The sequence below is a fragment of the Trachurus trachurus genome, assembly GCF_905171665.1.
Source record: "Trachurus trachurus genome assembly, chromosome: 9".
NCBI classification, from domain to species: Eukaryota; Metazoa; Chordata; class Actinopteri; order Carangiformes; family Carangidae; genus Trachurus; species Trachurus trachurus.
The window spans coordinates 758,578-774,461 of record NC_139895.1 but is presented as its reverse complement, the minus strand read 5'-3'; the positions used below and the strand labels follow the sequence as shown (position 1 = coordinate 774,461).

At 44.6% G+C, this 15,884-nt stretch overlaps 2 protein-coding genes across 2 annotated transcripts in view; one reads left to right on the top strand and one right to left on the bottom strand.

The window, feature by feature from the left end:
- The window catches only part of pomt1 (protein-O-mannosyltransferase 1), a 187,590-nt gene that overhangs the window by 79,257 nt on the left and 92,449 nt on the right, over positions 1–15,884 (top strand). The gene's annotated exons all lie outside the window — the stretch shown is intronic.
- LOC310991860 (uncharacterized protein) overlaps positions 1–15,884 on the bottom strand; it is a gene marked incomplete at its 3' end in the record, with an annotated part of 138,445 nt that overhangs the window by 120,384 nt on the left and 2,177 nt on the right. The window contains exons 4-7 of the mRNA XM_083979791.1: positions 2,607–2,720; positions 2,343–2,421; positions 1,980–2,208; positions 29–1,826 (exon numbers count right to left, since the gene is read on the bottom strand). Of these exons, the coding sequence (XP_083835917.1) occupies positions 29–1,826; positions 1,980–2,208; positions 2,343–2,421; positions 2,607–2,720 (2,220 nt within the window). The remainder of the gene's footprint in view (positions 1–28; positions 1,827–1,979; positions 2,209–2,342; positions 2,422–2,606; positions 2,721–15,884) is intronic.

Sequence of the window (15,884 nt, the reverse complement as noted above, 5' to 3'; positions counted from 1 at the left end):
GAATAAATCCAACTATCTCTACACTTACAGAGCTTTGTTAGAGGCTTTGACCACTGGCAGCAGCCTCAGAAGAGCCTCCTCTGAAGCAGAGTATTTCCTCAGGTCAAACTCGTCCAGATCTTCTCCTGATGACAGTAAGATGAAGCCCAGAGCCGACCATTGAGCAGGAGACAGTTTATCTGTGGAGAGACGTCCTGATCTCAGGGATTGTTGGATCTCCTCCACTAGAGAACGGTCATTCAGTTCATTCAGACAGTGGAACAGGTTGATGCTTTTCTCTGCAGAGAGAGTCTCTTCAATCTTCTTCTTGATGTAATGGACTGTTTTCTTATTTAACCGTGAGTCGCTTCCTGTCTGAGTCATCAGACCTCGTAGGAGAGTCTGATTGGTCTCCAGTGAAAGACCCAGGAGGAAGCGGAGGAACAAGTCCAGGTGTCCATTTGGACTCTGTAAGGCCTCATCCACAGCGCTCTGGTGGAAATGTGTTGATTTGTCTCCAAACACTTGAGACCACCTGGATGTTGTTTGTTGTTGTGACAGCAGATTGACTCCAGAGTTGATGAAGGTCAGATGGATATGAAGAGCAGCCAGAAACTCTTGAACACTCAGATGGACGAAGCAGAACACCTTGTCCTGGTACAGGCCGCTCTCCTCTTTAAAGATCTGTGTGAACACTCCTGAGTACACTGAGGCTGCTCTGATATCGATGCCACACTCTGTCAGGTCTGATTCATAGAAGATCAGGTTTCCTTTCTGCAGCTGCTCAAAAGCCAGTTTTCCCAGAGTCTCAATCATCTTCCTGCTCTCTGGACTCCAGTGTGGATCTGTCTCAGCTCCTCCATCATACTTGGCCTTCTTCAGTTTTAGATGAACCACCAGGAAGTGGATGTACATCTCAGTCAGGGTCTTGGGCAGCTCTCCTCCCTCTCTGGTCTTCAACAGCTCCTCCAGAACTGTAGCAGTGATCCAGCAGAAGACTGGGATGTGGCACATGATGTGGAGGCTTCGTGATGTCTTGATGTGGGAGATGATCTCTCTGGCCTGCTGCTTATCTCTGAACCTCTTCCTGAAGTACTCCTCCTTCTGTGGGTCAGTGAACCCTCTGACCTCTGTCACCATGTCAACACACTGAGGAGGGATCTGATTGGCTGCTGCAGGCCGTGTGGTTATCCAGATGCGAGCAGAGGGAAGCAGGTTCCCCCTGATGAGGTTGGTCAGCAGCACGTTGACTGAGGTGGACTCTGTCACATCAGTCAGGATCTCAGTGTTGTGGAAGTCCAGAGGAAGTCGACACTCGTCCAGACCGTCAAAGATGAAGACGACCTGGAACTGATCAAACCTGCAGATTCCTGCTGCTTTGGTTTCAGAGAAGAAGTGATGAACAAGTCCCACCAAGCTGAACTTTTCCTCTTTCAGCACATTCAGCTGTCTGAAGGTGAAGGGAAATGTGAAGTCTATGTCCCAGTTGGTTTTCTCTTCAGCCCAGTCCAGAGTGAACTTCTGAGTTAAGACTGTTTTCCCAATGCCAGCCACTCCCTTTGTCATCACTCTTCTGATTGGTCGGTCTCCTCCATGTGGGGCTTTAAAGATGTCTTCTTGTCTGATGGTTGTTTCTGGTCTGTCTGGTTTCCTGGACGCTGTTTCAATCTGTCTGACCTCATGTTCATCATTGACCCCTCCAGCCCCTCCCTCAGTGATGTAGAGCTCTGTGTAGATCTGGTTCAGAAGGGTTTGGTGTCCTGCTTTAGAGATCCCCTCAAACACACACTGGAACTTCTCCTTAAGGACAGATTTGAGTTTACGACGACAAACTGCAGCAAAATGTTCTGAATGAAAACACAAGAAATCAGACCAATAAGAAAATATAACATGATAATTCCTCTAAATAACGACTTTATGAACACGTTTCCCTCCATGTGTTGATGTCAGTGAATGTCTCATTTGTCCATCATGTTGAATCTTTAGAGAAATCCTCTTACTGTGGTGCAGACGCTCAGCCAGCTCCTCCTGCTTCATCCTCCTCAGGAAGTTCACTGTGATCTTCACTAATGCCTCTCTGATGCTCCACCTCTGCTCTTCATCCTCACCATCCACCACCTCCTCATCCTCCCTCTGACTCCCTGAGCATTCTGGGTAATCTGGACTCAGAAGCTTGTGGATCTTCTTCAGCTCGTTCTTCACAAAAGTGACCATGTTCTCCTCCAGCAGCTGGAACAGAAACTCTATGAGTGACAGCATCAAACTAAAACCTGACAGACTGACAATCCACTGGTGTCAAAGTGCAGCATGGAGATGATGGTGAACACAACAGATGTAACAGCAGCTGTTGGACATGTCCTCACTATAAATATGGAGTCCAGGTGTGTTTGATGCTGCTGGGCAGACTGACCACTGGGAACCTCTGAGCTCTCCTGGTCCACTCTGTGGAGGAATCAGTGTCAAGTCAACATCAGGACAGAGAGATAATACAAGATGGACTTTATATGTCCCCTGAGGACGTTCACAACAGACACAGACACTTTGGTTTCAGACCTGGTCCAACAACACGTCGTACAAACTGGTTCATTTCTACAATAACCTGAGTCTGACTGTCAGTTACAGCTTACATCTGATCAGCTGATCCACGTCCTCCTTTAAACTCAATGCTCCAGCCCTTTGACATGTTGCTCTTTAAAGACAGACAGCTGGGTTCAGGAGAGTCTGGTCTCTGCTGCTGGATCCTGAAACAACAACACAACTCATGTTAAATAGTTTAGATACATGGAACATGAATGCAGAAAAGTTTTGCAGTTTTATGCAACCTGGCTGAATATTTGTCAGCTTTCTGCAGACCCTGGATGATGATAACAGATAATGTGTTATTTGCATTTCAGTGCCCCAATCACTCCCACTATATGGCTATATTCATAAACTCTTGAATGGACCTAAATATTGTCCAAAGTGACACCAAAGTTACATGGGTGAGTAAATGACCTTATTTTATGCCAGAAATAAGGTCCAGGTTGTAAAAGACGTCACTTGTCCTTTAACATGTGGATGTTCAGGTAGGGACAATGTGTATCCGAGTTATAACTCTGATTTTATGGAGAATCATTGAAATTTGACTCCACAGGAAGAACGTTCAACAGAGACTCAAAAGCTTTGAAATTTAGTTTTGTCTTACATCTGATCAGCTGATCCACCTCCTCCTTTAAACTTAATGCCCTCATCCTTTGACATGTTGCTCTTTAAAGACAGACAGCTGGGTTCAGGAGAGTCTGGTCTCTGCTGCTGGATCCTGAAACAACAACACAACTGATAAATGTGCATGTTGGAGAAAAACTGATGAAAAATATCTCCAACCTTTTAATAAACACAACAACTGACTTTTAGAGAGAAAAGTCTGACAGTTTTAATTCTGACCTTTGACCTGTGGTCTGGCTCTTGGTTTTAGAGGGAGGGGCTCCCTCCTCTCTGTCCTCACACTGATCCATGCTGCTGAGCTCACATCCACATCAGCTCACACACACTTTGTAGCTTCACCTGCAGAGGAAACACACATCATTCATCTGCACATCAGCTCACATGTCCATCATGTCTCCAGCTGCTCCTCCACTGATTGGCTCTTCTCCTCTGCTTCATATCAGTGTCAGCTGAATGCAGTCACACAGCAGTGAGGAAGAGGAAGCTGCCATCAGCTGCTGTACTTCTACTATCAGTCCACTAGATGGCGTCATGAAGCTGCAGATCTGAGTGGAGAGACTGGTGTTTTTGCTGCAGTTTATTTCTCCCACTGAACCCTAAATATTTAAAACATTACACAGTAGAAGAACTGTGACTCATGTTTCTACGTTGGACCAGACGGCTGCATTGTAGAGGGTAGGCACTAAGCAGCAGTAATGAGCTGCCTCATGGTTTTAGTATGATTATATTGCACAAGGTCACTGCTGTTTTGTTTTGTGCCCTGTTTTTGTCTAAAAGCATGTTGTGGCCAAAATAAAATACATTTCATTGCATTTTAAAAAAAGAGTTCCTATTAATCTACAACCTGCAGCTGGAAAGTGACCAGTAGCTTCACCTGTCAGGTACATGAGCTGCAGTACAAGCAGGAAGTAGCTCAACAAGGAAACACTCAAGGAAAGTACAAGTACCTCACAACTGTACTGCACTAAATGTACTCAGTTACTGTGAAGAACCTGTTGCTGAACATTGATCAACACTGGAAAATCAATCATCAGTAAAGTCTCAGGAAAACCCTGATAACAACATGAGGTGTTCAGTATTGATCTGTGATAGGCAGTATTGGTATTGATTAGTGATACGCAGTATTGATCGATGATCAATCAATCAATCAATCAGGCTTTATTTGTATGGCACTTTTCATGCCCACGACAGCTCAGAGTGCTTTACATGATAAAAACAAGGAACACAGGGGACACATATTGGGAGACACAGCCTACTACATACACATTCACACAAGAATTTTAAAACACTGGAAGTTATGGAGAAAACGCCATCTAACAGTCTGTAATTAGTGATAGGCAGTTACAGCCCATATTGATCAGCGATCAAACATTTTAACTTTTACCTTACCTTAGCAGGTGAAAAAGAACTGCGACGAAAGACGCTGGCTCAAAAGTGAAAGTAAACTTTGAACAGGCAGTGGGGGGAGGGGAGGAGGTCACATGATCTGACTGAGTGGAGAGACTGGTGTTTTTACTGCTGTTTATTTCTCCCACTTTAAAATATTACACAGTAGAAGAACTGTGAAGTACAGACTCATTGTTCACTGCTGTTTTTTGTGCCCTGCTTTTGTCTGAAAGCATGTTGTGGGCAAAATCAAATCATTTTCATTGCATTAAAAAAAGTTCCTATTAAACCATCCACGGGGAAAACACGGAAAAGAGTGGAGGGACTGCAGGTGTTCACATACGAGGCAACTTAGCTGCATGAAACACTTTGAATATGAATTTGAAAGTTTGTCTCGGTGTAGGTAGTAAATGGTTTTGGTTATTTATTCTTTTATTATTATTATTATTATTTATTTTTATTTCATGTAGCCTACTTTAACGTCTTTTTTTTGTTATTCTGGCGTGGTTTGTTTGTTTGTTTGTTTATTTATTTTCACATATCAAAGTTAAAAAAGATATAACATATAAAATCCAAAACAATGTGAAGGGGAATGCAAAAAACCCTCCAGGGGCTTGTAGGGTGGCATTCTCCGACTACAGTTCTAAGCTAATGAGCATAGACACATTTGTGAGGTACAAAAGTCGTTCATACATAATAAATACAAACATGGTTTAACATGATTTAACATTGTACAATGCAATACAAAAAGCTTGATAAACATATGATAAGAAATATAAAATAATCCCAGTTTAGATAGGCAGACCATGTGGAAAGTATTGGCTGGTTAGCAGGAGAGACTTTAGTGCTCTGAGTCCTAAATTGTTGTAAAGATAAATCAAAAAAATGTACAGGTAATAAATTCCATATTCTTGGTCCACGATAAAGTAACAGAACTGTGATTGAGAGGTACAGCAATATTGGGTTCTAAGGTGACAAGAGTTACGTGTGGAAGAGGTGTGAAATTGATAGTTGTATGCAAATATATAATGAAAAGATGATGGAAGGAGTTTTTTTAGGGAACCATAAACAAATAAACCAATCTGAAGATCAGGGTTTCCCCCAGATGACGTGTTTATTGAGTATAAAAACTGATAAAAAAAATTAATAAACGATGCTTAGCCTGGCGGGGGGGCAAGTAAGGCCTGGCGGGCCGCCAGGTTTATAATACACTGGGGGAAACCCTGGAAGATGATTCACTTGATAAACACTGAGGATACCCGACTGAAGGAATAGAGGCTGTGAAGAATGTCTTTGATAAGCACAGCTTATTATTCTTACTGCTCTTTTCTGAAGCTGGTATCTGGGCTTGAGCTTAGTTTGGTAAGTGCTGGCCCAAATGATGTTACAATAATTTATATATGGATAAACCATTGCATAATATAACATAATGGCAACCTCAGTGTTGATCAGTGGTGCGTCTCTTTGAACGCTTTGAAGTCGGATATCGGAGTTTTGGGACTTTCTGAATTCCGCGTCATCTCGAACGCAGCATGAGAACGCGACGTCATTGCGTCACATCCTCGTTCGGGGCTACGTGCCGCGCGTCGCTGTCTCCGCCCACCGCGGGTGATTATTGTAGCTGTGTCCCAATCAAGGGGGCAGTTGTCGGTCTGAGAAGTGAAGCTCACTTCCGCGTTCAAAAAACTGCAATCCCCTCTTCTTCCTCTGGGGGCTGGTGTCAGAAAGCAGCATTCTCCATAGACCCCCATGTTAAAATCACCCATTTTACATCCTCAATAAACATGTTAAAAGCCTGGTGTCAGAACGTTTTTTTGTCTCAACCGATAGTTTCTACCCCCGCACACACTCTGAGGGGGGGGATTTTTTTTTTTTAACTCTACCGTTTTACTGTTATTAGGTTAAAACTCTGGCCAATTAGGGCGCGGAAACGTTGAGTGACAGGTCCGAGCAGCTCCGTGGACAGCTGCTTCGAGGCCAGTGGGCGGGTTCTCGGCCGGCCAATCCGACATGGCGCTGTTCAGGCCGCCATGTTGGAGTCACAAAAACGACTCCCCAAGACCAATGGGTGACGTCACTTCTTTTTACAGTCTATGGTCCCAATTCAGGGGCTGCATCCTTCGAAGGCTGCATTTGAAGGCCGATTACGTCACAGCGCTGCGCGAAGGCTGTCTTGTCCCAATTCGTTTAAATTCGAAGGCTCCTCCAGATGCAGCCTGCAGCGTCCTCCTTTCCCCTGCATTCGGAGGATGCACCGCTAGTATCCTTCGCGGCCTCCCATATCCCAAGATGCTTTGCGGCCCGCTGTTCACAACAACAATGGCGGCAGCGGCAGCAGTGCCGAATACACATTTAAATGTAAGTAACGAGTTTTTGCTTAACGCCAGAAGTTCAAGGGGCCTTATAACATATTTGACTGTTAAAATACGTGAAGTTAATAATGCTAATACGTAGCCACCGGACTGTAGGACCAGCTACGTGTTGTAGCTTAAGGCTAACCTGTTGATATGAGGAGCTCAGTTAACGTTATTAAAAGTAGGCTAACGTTAAAGCCTAAAGCTCGGATGGTAACTTCTATCCCATTGTAACTGTGGAGGTGTTGTAGGTATACCTCACATCAGGTTAATTAGTTCTTGTTGTAAGTTGTGTAGGCTGCAGTTCACTCCTCTCCTGTGCTCAAAGCTGAATGCAGCTGATATATAACGTTAACGATGGGTTGTGAGTCCCGCTGTATTTCTAGGCTGTAAAACTGTAAACGTTTGCATTGAATACAGAGCTAACCTTAGGATCATTATTAATGTTAATATCATACAATCATTTCACCTGTTGACATAACAGGAAATGTGCTTTACATGTCGTTTTGTTGTAGGGAGCAAGGAGCAGACAGAGGAATTTATAAAACTCCGTGGTCTGAACGACAACCTCTTCACCGGGGCCAAAAACACGGCCACACTAGGATGGAGGTAACTGTTAAAGCATAAATAAATAGCCAGTTTGTGTCAGTCCTGATGTCACTGTTCTTTAAACAGGGATGGTTGCCTAGGACACAATCTATCTGCCACATACAATGCTGTCTTGGGAGCTCTCCCCAGGAAGTTTAAACCCCATACAGACCCCTAGTTGCTGTCAGTAAACACCTTGAGTCACTGTCTTTAGAAACTAAAGACCAAGTCCGAAACCTTGGCGTGCTGATAGACTCAGATCTGACCTTCAACAGCCATATCAAATCAGTCACCAAATCAGCCTTTTATCAACTTAAGAACATATCCAGAATTAAGGGTTTTATGTCCCAAACTGATCAGGAGAAGCTGATTCATGCTTTTATCTCCAGTAGACTAGACTACTGTAACGGTCTTCTGACTGGTCAAACAGCTGCAGCTCATTCAGAACGCTGCAGCTCGAGTTTTAACCAGAACAAAGAGATCAGATCACATCACCCCGGTTCTTAAAACCTTAAACTGGCTCCCAGTCAGCTACAGAATAGATTTTAAAGTTCTGCTACTGGTTTACAAATCACTGAATGGTTTAGGTCCAGAATACATGAATGACATGTTAGTAGAGTATAAACCCAGTAGAGCTCTGAGATCTAGTGACTCAGGTCAGATAGTGGAGCTCAGAGTTCAGACCAGACATGGTGAAGCAGCATTTAGCTGTTATGCTGCTCACAAGTGGAACAAACTACCAGCAGAACTGAAATCAGCCCCAACTGTCAGCACTTTTAAATCCAGGTTAAAAACATTTCTCTTTTCACGTGCTTATAGCTGAGAACTTAAAACTTTATCTATTTTCTTTTCTTTTACTTTTATTTGCTCTTGCTTTTAACTCTGTTTTTAGTGTTTTGTTTGTTTTTATTCTGTCTTATGCTTCTTGTTATGTAAAGCACATTGAGTTGCCTTGGTATGAAATGCGCTGTATAAATAAAGATGCCTTGCCTTGCCTTGCTAACCGTAGCTCGTCTCAGACATTTACCGGACTGGGATCAAACTAATACGGTTTAACATCTAATGACCACAGTTTCATGTTAGCAGAACTGGTTTGTGAACTGGGTGATGATGTGTTAAAGGGATAGTTCAACATTTTGGCAAATTCTCCTATTGCCGTATTCCCTATAGTCATAGCAGTAGGTTCATCACCTTTAATTATCGGTGCATGTTGTTTTGAGATCGGCGGGGCAGAGACGTGAGCTGCCCAGTGAACACAATGGAGGTGGACGAGTTGTGACCTGCACATTCACCACGCTCTGAAATAATCATGTACAATGATGTAACATTACGACACATGAAGCAAATACTTGGAACTACTAGACTTGGCAAATAAAAAACATGGTCTTCAACATGAGTTCATGTTTATTTTATATTTTATTGTGTCAGCTTGAAACCATACAACCATGTGTCGTCGAACAGGAATGTGCACGGCCAATCAAATCCCAAACAATCCATGAACCAATCAATGATCACTAATAAACGAAAATGAAGTCATGAGTGTTAATTGGCTCCAGTTTCCAAGAAACAGCAGTTAGGTAATAATTATAGAAATATATAATAAAAAACAATCAGTCTCAAAGTCAAGATACATTTAAATCTACAAACTTCATGAACTCAGCGTCATGGTAACAGAAAAAATCATTGTCTGGTAGGATTAGTAGCTGATGGTTTTTGTGCTGCTCTACATCAGCAGGAAATGTCCATTACATATAAAACTGATTCAAATTATTTTATTTGATTCAGTGAAAACACAAAGAAAAATAAATCACATGTAATTCATTCTATTCAGTGTCTCTACAACATGATGTTTGTTTCCAGTTGTGTTTCTTGTTGTGTGTGTTTAGCTGTGAGCAGCTCACAAACAGCCTGTAAAGTTGAACATGAACAGTGAATGTGTTTAAAATGTGTTTTTCTCCTCAGTGACGCTGGCGGCTCAGAGACTTTTAGCTTGGTGATATTAGGCCTCGTCCTTCATCAGCAGCTGAGTAAAAGTCACCGTGGTTTTTGTCCTGTAATAATCGACGCTTCCATCTTTAAAGGAAGAGGAAGAAGTTTACAAGAATCACTGAGAAGAGTTTAAAACATCAACTGATTTAATCCATGAATGTGAAAACGTGAGTGAGAGACAGAGACAGAGACAGACATGTAGAGACTGAACTGTCTGTTCAACAGTGAGAAGGTTTCTGTGACAGGAGGAGACTCTGCTTCACTCAACACAGACTCAACCAGGAACCAGAACTGAGGAATCCAGAACCCAGGATACAGAGGTTGAGTGAAGGTGGTGTTGAAGGTGTAGAGGTGGATCAGTGAGTCAGAGGAGACTCTGTAGAAGGACAGAGAGCCAGCAGGACAGTTCACATACACTGCTACTCTGTTAGAGACAGAGGAGGAGGAGGAGGAGGAGGAGGAGGAGGAGGAGGAGGAGGAGGAGGAGGAGGAGGAGGAGGAGGAGGTGATAGGTGTCTCTCTGTTATTGTGCCAGACAGTGTAACCACCACCAGAGCAGTCCAGACTCCAGGACTGATCGTTCCTTCCAAACCAACAGTCTTCACTGAATCCTTTCCTGCTGATTCCTCTGTAACTCACTGATATATAAACGTTTCCTCTCCTCTCGACCTCCCAGTAGCAGCGACCAGTCAGACCAGTTGAACACAGCAGCTGATGATAGATGTCAAATCTGTCTGGATGATCAGGATATGACTGATCCTCCTTCACATATGTTGCCTTCCTGTTGTTGTCAGACAGTTTGATGTTTGTGTTCACTGTGTTTGTGTCGATTGTGAGTGGACAGGAATCTGATGGAGAGAACAAGACACAGCTGCAGTTCTTGATCATGTGATCAGTTATTGACAGTTTGATGAAGACTCATGAGGTCAGTGATGTGACAGTGTGAAGATGGTTGAATGTGCTGCTCAAAGTAAAAACAGACTTACACTTCCTCAGACCTGGTGTCAACCATGGGACTCCAGCAGGCTGCACCCTGAAAGGAGGAGGGGGGTCAGAGCAGCACCTTCTCTGTCAGCATGCACACATGGACATTACATGGCTCTCACACACACACTGTTTTATCACTGTGTTCACATGGAGGCTGGTATGTCTGGATGAACACTGAGCACAGAGAAGAAGGAGCTGGAGTCTTTATCTAGTGATGATACAGAGCAGGAGGAGACCAGGAGGAAACACTTCATCATGTCTTTTCTCCATGTCATGTCACTGCAGTGTGAGACACACACTTTCACTCTCTGACTCTCAAGCTGCACAAACCCCCCCACCCCCCCTTGGAAGCCTGGACCGTGGACCCGATGGGGCTGGACTCACGGGCATTTTTTTTTTTTTTTTTTAATTCTCCGCCGGACGGTTATAGAGAGGAAAAACACAGAATATACAATATATGTCCAAAAGACTTTGTCCCGTCGTCACGACGTGAGTGAGGATCGGATGGTGGCTCAGGTTTAGTGATGAGGAAACTGTCACTTTCAGCTGCTGCTCCAAACAGACACGTTACTAACTTTATTGTGAAGGGACAGATTAGATGTTGATTTCGTTAACAGTGACTTTGCACCCGAACAGGGGCGGGGTTATGGGATGGCTACTTGGGCTCAAGCCCCGGATGTTTTACAGTAGGGGCAAAAAAAATCTCAATGCAGTTTATGTCAGTCTCCCTCCGCTGACCGCACCTGAAGTGTAGCCTCATGGACGTCGGGGGAGAGGCGCACACTTATCAGTGATTATGTGATCTGAAGTTACTTTATAATAGCATACCGCATCATTACATCAAATAATGGCCGGTATTAAATCATTCCACAAACAAAAAAAAGGCCGGCCCTAAATACAAGAAAAAAAAAAAAAACACATGTGTGGACTGTCTGTGAAGACTGACGGGAGTGAAGCTGCCTCGTCCTCTGCTTCAGAGAGGGACAGCTTTCCACTGTCGGACCTGGGTCTCTGCTCTGTGTCCGGAGCCCCAATGGATGTATTATAGATTCATGGACCGAAGACGGACCGCAGCACACGCTGTAAAAATACGACTTGAATGGGATTGAAGCGATACAGCGTAACGGAGACAGAGACCCAGGTCCGACAGCGCAGCGAGGAGAAAAGCATGTGAAGAAGATGAAGATGAGCTAATGAACGATGAGCTTGGTCGCTATGTGTAAAAATAAAAGGAGGGATTTAGAAATAAAGGCTTCCCTCAGATAAAAGCCTGCCTCCCATAAAGGCCGTTGGTCATAGCCTACGTCACACTGAGCTGTCAAATGCAGCCTGACTCCACTATGCCAGATGCCAGGCTGCTGTATGGAGCCAGGCTGCTGTATGGAGCCAGGCTGCTGCATATCACATAGATATATGCATTATATGAGATACAGTAGTACTCACAAAAAGTTAGGGATGTTTGGCTTTTGGGTTAAATTTCAGAATGCACCTAAAATGCACTATAACCTTTACAGGTGAATTTAATTTAAGACACTGAAGTCATCATGAGGAGAGACTCCTGATCCCAGTAGTTCATCACTGTGACTGATGAAAGCTGCACAGCTCATGTTTGAAACACTCTGAGATTTTGGCTTCAGTATAAACTGTGTTGGGACGAGTCAGACTGAGACAGAGGACGTCAGTGGAGTGGGCGGAGCTTCACTGTGGCCTACACCACCTCTGGATATGGTCTCAGTGATCAGATCTGATGTTATCAATGCATCAATCACCTGAGACAGATGTTAATACCAGGTGTGACCAGATGTGAACGGGGCCATAGAACATGTTCCAGCTCCTCCTCCTCTATCAGACAGTGTGTGTGGCTGCAGCAGCCTCTCCATACCTGAAAGACTCCAGTCTCCAGTCTGGATCCTCCAGTCCAGCAGAGAGCAGCTTCACTCCTGAGGCTCCTGGATGGTTGTAGCTCAGGTCCAGCTCTCTCAGATGGGAGGGGTTGGAGCTCAGAGCTGAGGCCAGAGAAGCACAGCCTTCCTCTGTGACCAGACATCCTGACAGACTGAACACACACAACAACACACATGAACCCTCTGCCAACACCTGCTGCTGTGTTCAAGTGGCATCAGATAAACAGCTGGATGGATCCTCACCTGAGAGTCTCCAGTTTACAGTGTGGACTCTCCAGTCCACCAGACAGCAACTTCACTCCTGAGTCCTGCAGGTTGTTGCTACTCAGGTCCAGGTGTCTCAGACTAGAGGTCTGGGAGCTGAGGACTGAGGACAGAGCTTCACAGCTTCTCTCTGAGAGGTTACAGCCGCTCAGTCTGAAGAGATGATCATGAGAAATTAAAGAAGAAAGGGATTTATTTTCTGTCCTGTTGAAAAGACAGAAGTGTTTTTATACAATGATGAATAAATCCAACTATCTCTACACTTACAGAGCTTTGTTGGAGGCTTTGACCACCAGCAGCAGCCTCAGAAGAGCCTCCTCTGAAGCAGAGTATTTCTTCAGGTCAAACTCGTCCAGATCTTCTCCTGATGACAGTAAGATGAAGACCAGAGCCGACCATTGAGCAGGAGACAGTTCATCTGTGGAGAGACTTCCTGATGTCAGGGACTGTTGGATCTCCTCCACTAGAGAACGATCATTCAGTTCATTCAGACAGTGGAACAGGTTGATGCTTTTCTCTGCGGAGGGAGTCTCTTCAATCTTCTTCTTGATGTACTGGACTGTTTTCTTATTTAACCATGAGTCACTTCCTGTCTGTGTCAGTAGACCTCGTATGAGGGTCTGATTGGTCTCCAATGAAAGACCCAGGAGGAAGCGGAGGAACAAGTCCAGGTGTCCATTTGGACTCTGTAAGGCCTCGTCCACAGCGCTCTGGTAGAAATGTGATGATTTGTCTCCCAACACTTGAGACCACCTGGATGTTGTTTGTTGTTGTGACATCAGGTTGAGTCCAGAGTTGATGAAGGTCAGATGGACATGAAGAGCAGCCAGAAACTCCTGAACACTCAGATGGACGAAGCAGAACACCTTGTCCTGGTACAGGCCGCTCTCCTCTTTAAAGATCTGTGTGAACACTCCTGAGTACACTGAGGCTGCTCTGATATCGATGCCACACTCTGTCAGGTCGGATTCATAGAAGATCAGGTTTCCTTTCTGTAGCTGCTCAAAAGCCAGTTTTACTAGAGACTCAATCATCTCCCTGCTCTCTGGACTCCAGTGTGGATCTGTCTCAGCTCCTCCATCATACTTGACCTTCTTCAGTTTCAGATGAACCACCAGGAAGTGGATGTACATCTCAGTCAGGGTCTTGGGCAGCTCTCCTCCCTCTCTGGTCTTCAACAGCTTCTCCAGAACTGTAGCAGTGATCCAGCAGAAGACTGGGATGTGGCACATGATGTGGAGGCTTCGTGAGGTCTTGATGTGGGAGATGATCTTTCTGGCCTGCTCCTCATCTCTGAACCTCTTCCTGAAGTACTCCTCCTTCTGTGGGTCAGTGAACCCTCTGACCTCTGTCACCATGTCAACACACTCAGGAGGGATCTGATTGGCTGCTGCAGGTCGTGTGGTTATCCAGAGGCGAGCAGAGGGAAGCAGGTTCCCCCTGATGAGGTTGGTCAGCAGCACGTTGACTGAGGTGGACTCTGTCACATCAGTCAGGATCTTAGTGTTGTGGAAGTCCAGAGGAGGTCGACACTCGTCCAGACCGTCAACGATGAAGACGACCTGGAACTGATCAAACCTGCAGATTCCTGCTGCTTTGGTTTCAGAGAAGAAGTGATGAACAAGTTCCACCAAGCTGAACTTTTCCTCTTTCAGCACATTCAGCTGTCTGAAGGTGAAGGGAAATGTGAAGTGTGTGTCCTGGTTGGTTTTGTCTTCAGCCCAGTCCAGAGTGAACTTCTGTGTTAGGACTGTTTTCCCAATGCCAGCCACTCCCTTTGTCATCACTCTTCTGATTGGTCCATCTCTTCCAGGTGGGGCTTTAAAGATGTCTTCTTGTCTGATGGTTGTTTCTGGTCTGTCTGGTTTCCTGGACGCTGTTTCAATCTGTCTGACCTCATGTTCATCATTGACCCCTCCAGCCCCTCCCTCAGTGATGTAGAGCTCTGTGTAGATCTGGTTCAGAAGGGTTTGGTTTCCTGCTTTAGAGATCCCCTCAAACACACACTGGAACTTCTTCTTCAGGGCAGATTTGAGTTTACGTCCACAAACTGGAGCAAAATATTCTGAATGAAAACACAAGAAATCAGACCAATAAGAAAATATAACATGATAATTCCTCTAAATAACGACTATATGAACATGTTTCCCTCCATGTGTTGATGTCAGTGAACGTCTCATTTGTCCATCATGTTGAATCTTTAGAGAAATCCTCTTACTGTGCTGCAGACGCTCAGCCAGCTCCTCCTGCTTCATCCTCCTCAGGAAGTTCACTGTGATCTTCACTAATGCCTCTCTGCTGCTCCTCCTCTGCTCCTCACCATCCACCACCTCCTCATCCTCCCTCTGACTCCCTGAGCATTCTGGGTAATCTGGAATCAGAAGCTTGTGGATCTTCTTCAGCTCGTTCTTGACAAAAGTGACCATGTTCTCCTCCAGCAGCTGGAACAGAAACTCTATGAGTGACAGCATCAAACTAAAACCTGACAGACTGACAATCCACTGGTGTCAAAGTGCAGCATGGAGATGATGGTGAACACAACATATGTAACAGCAGCTGTTGGACATGTCCTCACCATAAATATGGAGTCCAGGTGTGTTTGATGCTGCTGGGCAGACTGACCACTGGGAACCTCTGAGCTCTCCTGCTCCACTCTGTGGAGGAATCAGTGTCAAGTCAACATCAGGACAGAGAGATAATACAAGATGGACTTTATATGTCCCCTGAAGACGTTCACAACAGACAGAGACACTTTGGTTTCAGACCTGGTCCAACAACACGTCGTACAAACTGGTTCTTTTCTACAATAACCTGAGTCTGACTGTCAGTTACAGCTTACATCTGATCAGCTGATCCACGTCCTCCTTTAAAGGTAATTTCAAAGTCCTTTGACCGGTCGCTCTTCAAAGACAGACAGCTGGGTTCAGGAGAGTCTGGTCTCTGCTGCTGGATCCTGAAACAACAACACAACTCATGTTAAATAGTTTAGATACATGGAACATGAATACAGAAAAGTTTTGCAGTTTTATGCAACCTGGCTGAATATTTGTCAGCTTTCTGCAGACCCTGGATGACGATAACAGATAATGTGTTATTTGCATTTCAGTGCCCCAATCACTCCCACTATATGGCTATATTCATAAACTCTTGAATGGACCTAAATATTGTCCAAAGTGACACCAGAGTTACATGGGTGAGTAAATGACCTTATTTTATGCCAGAAATAAGG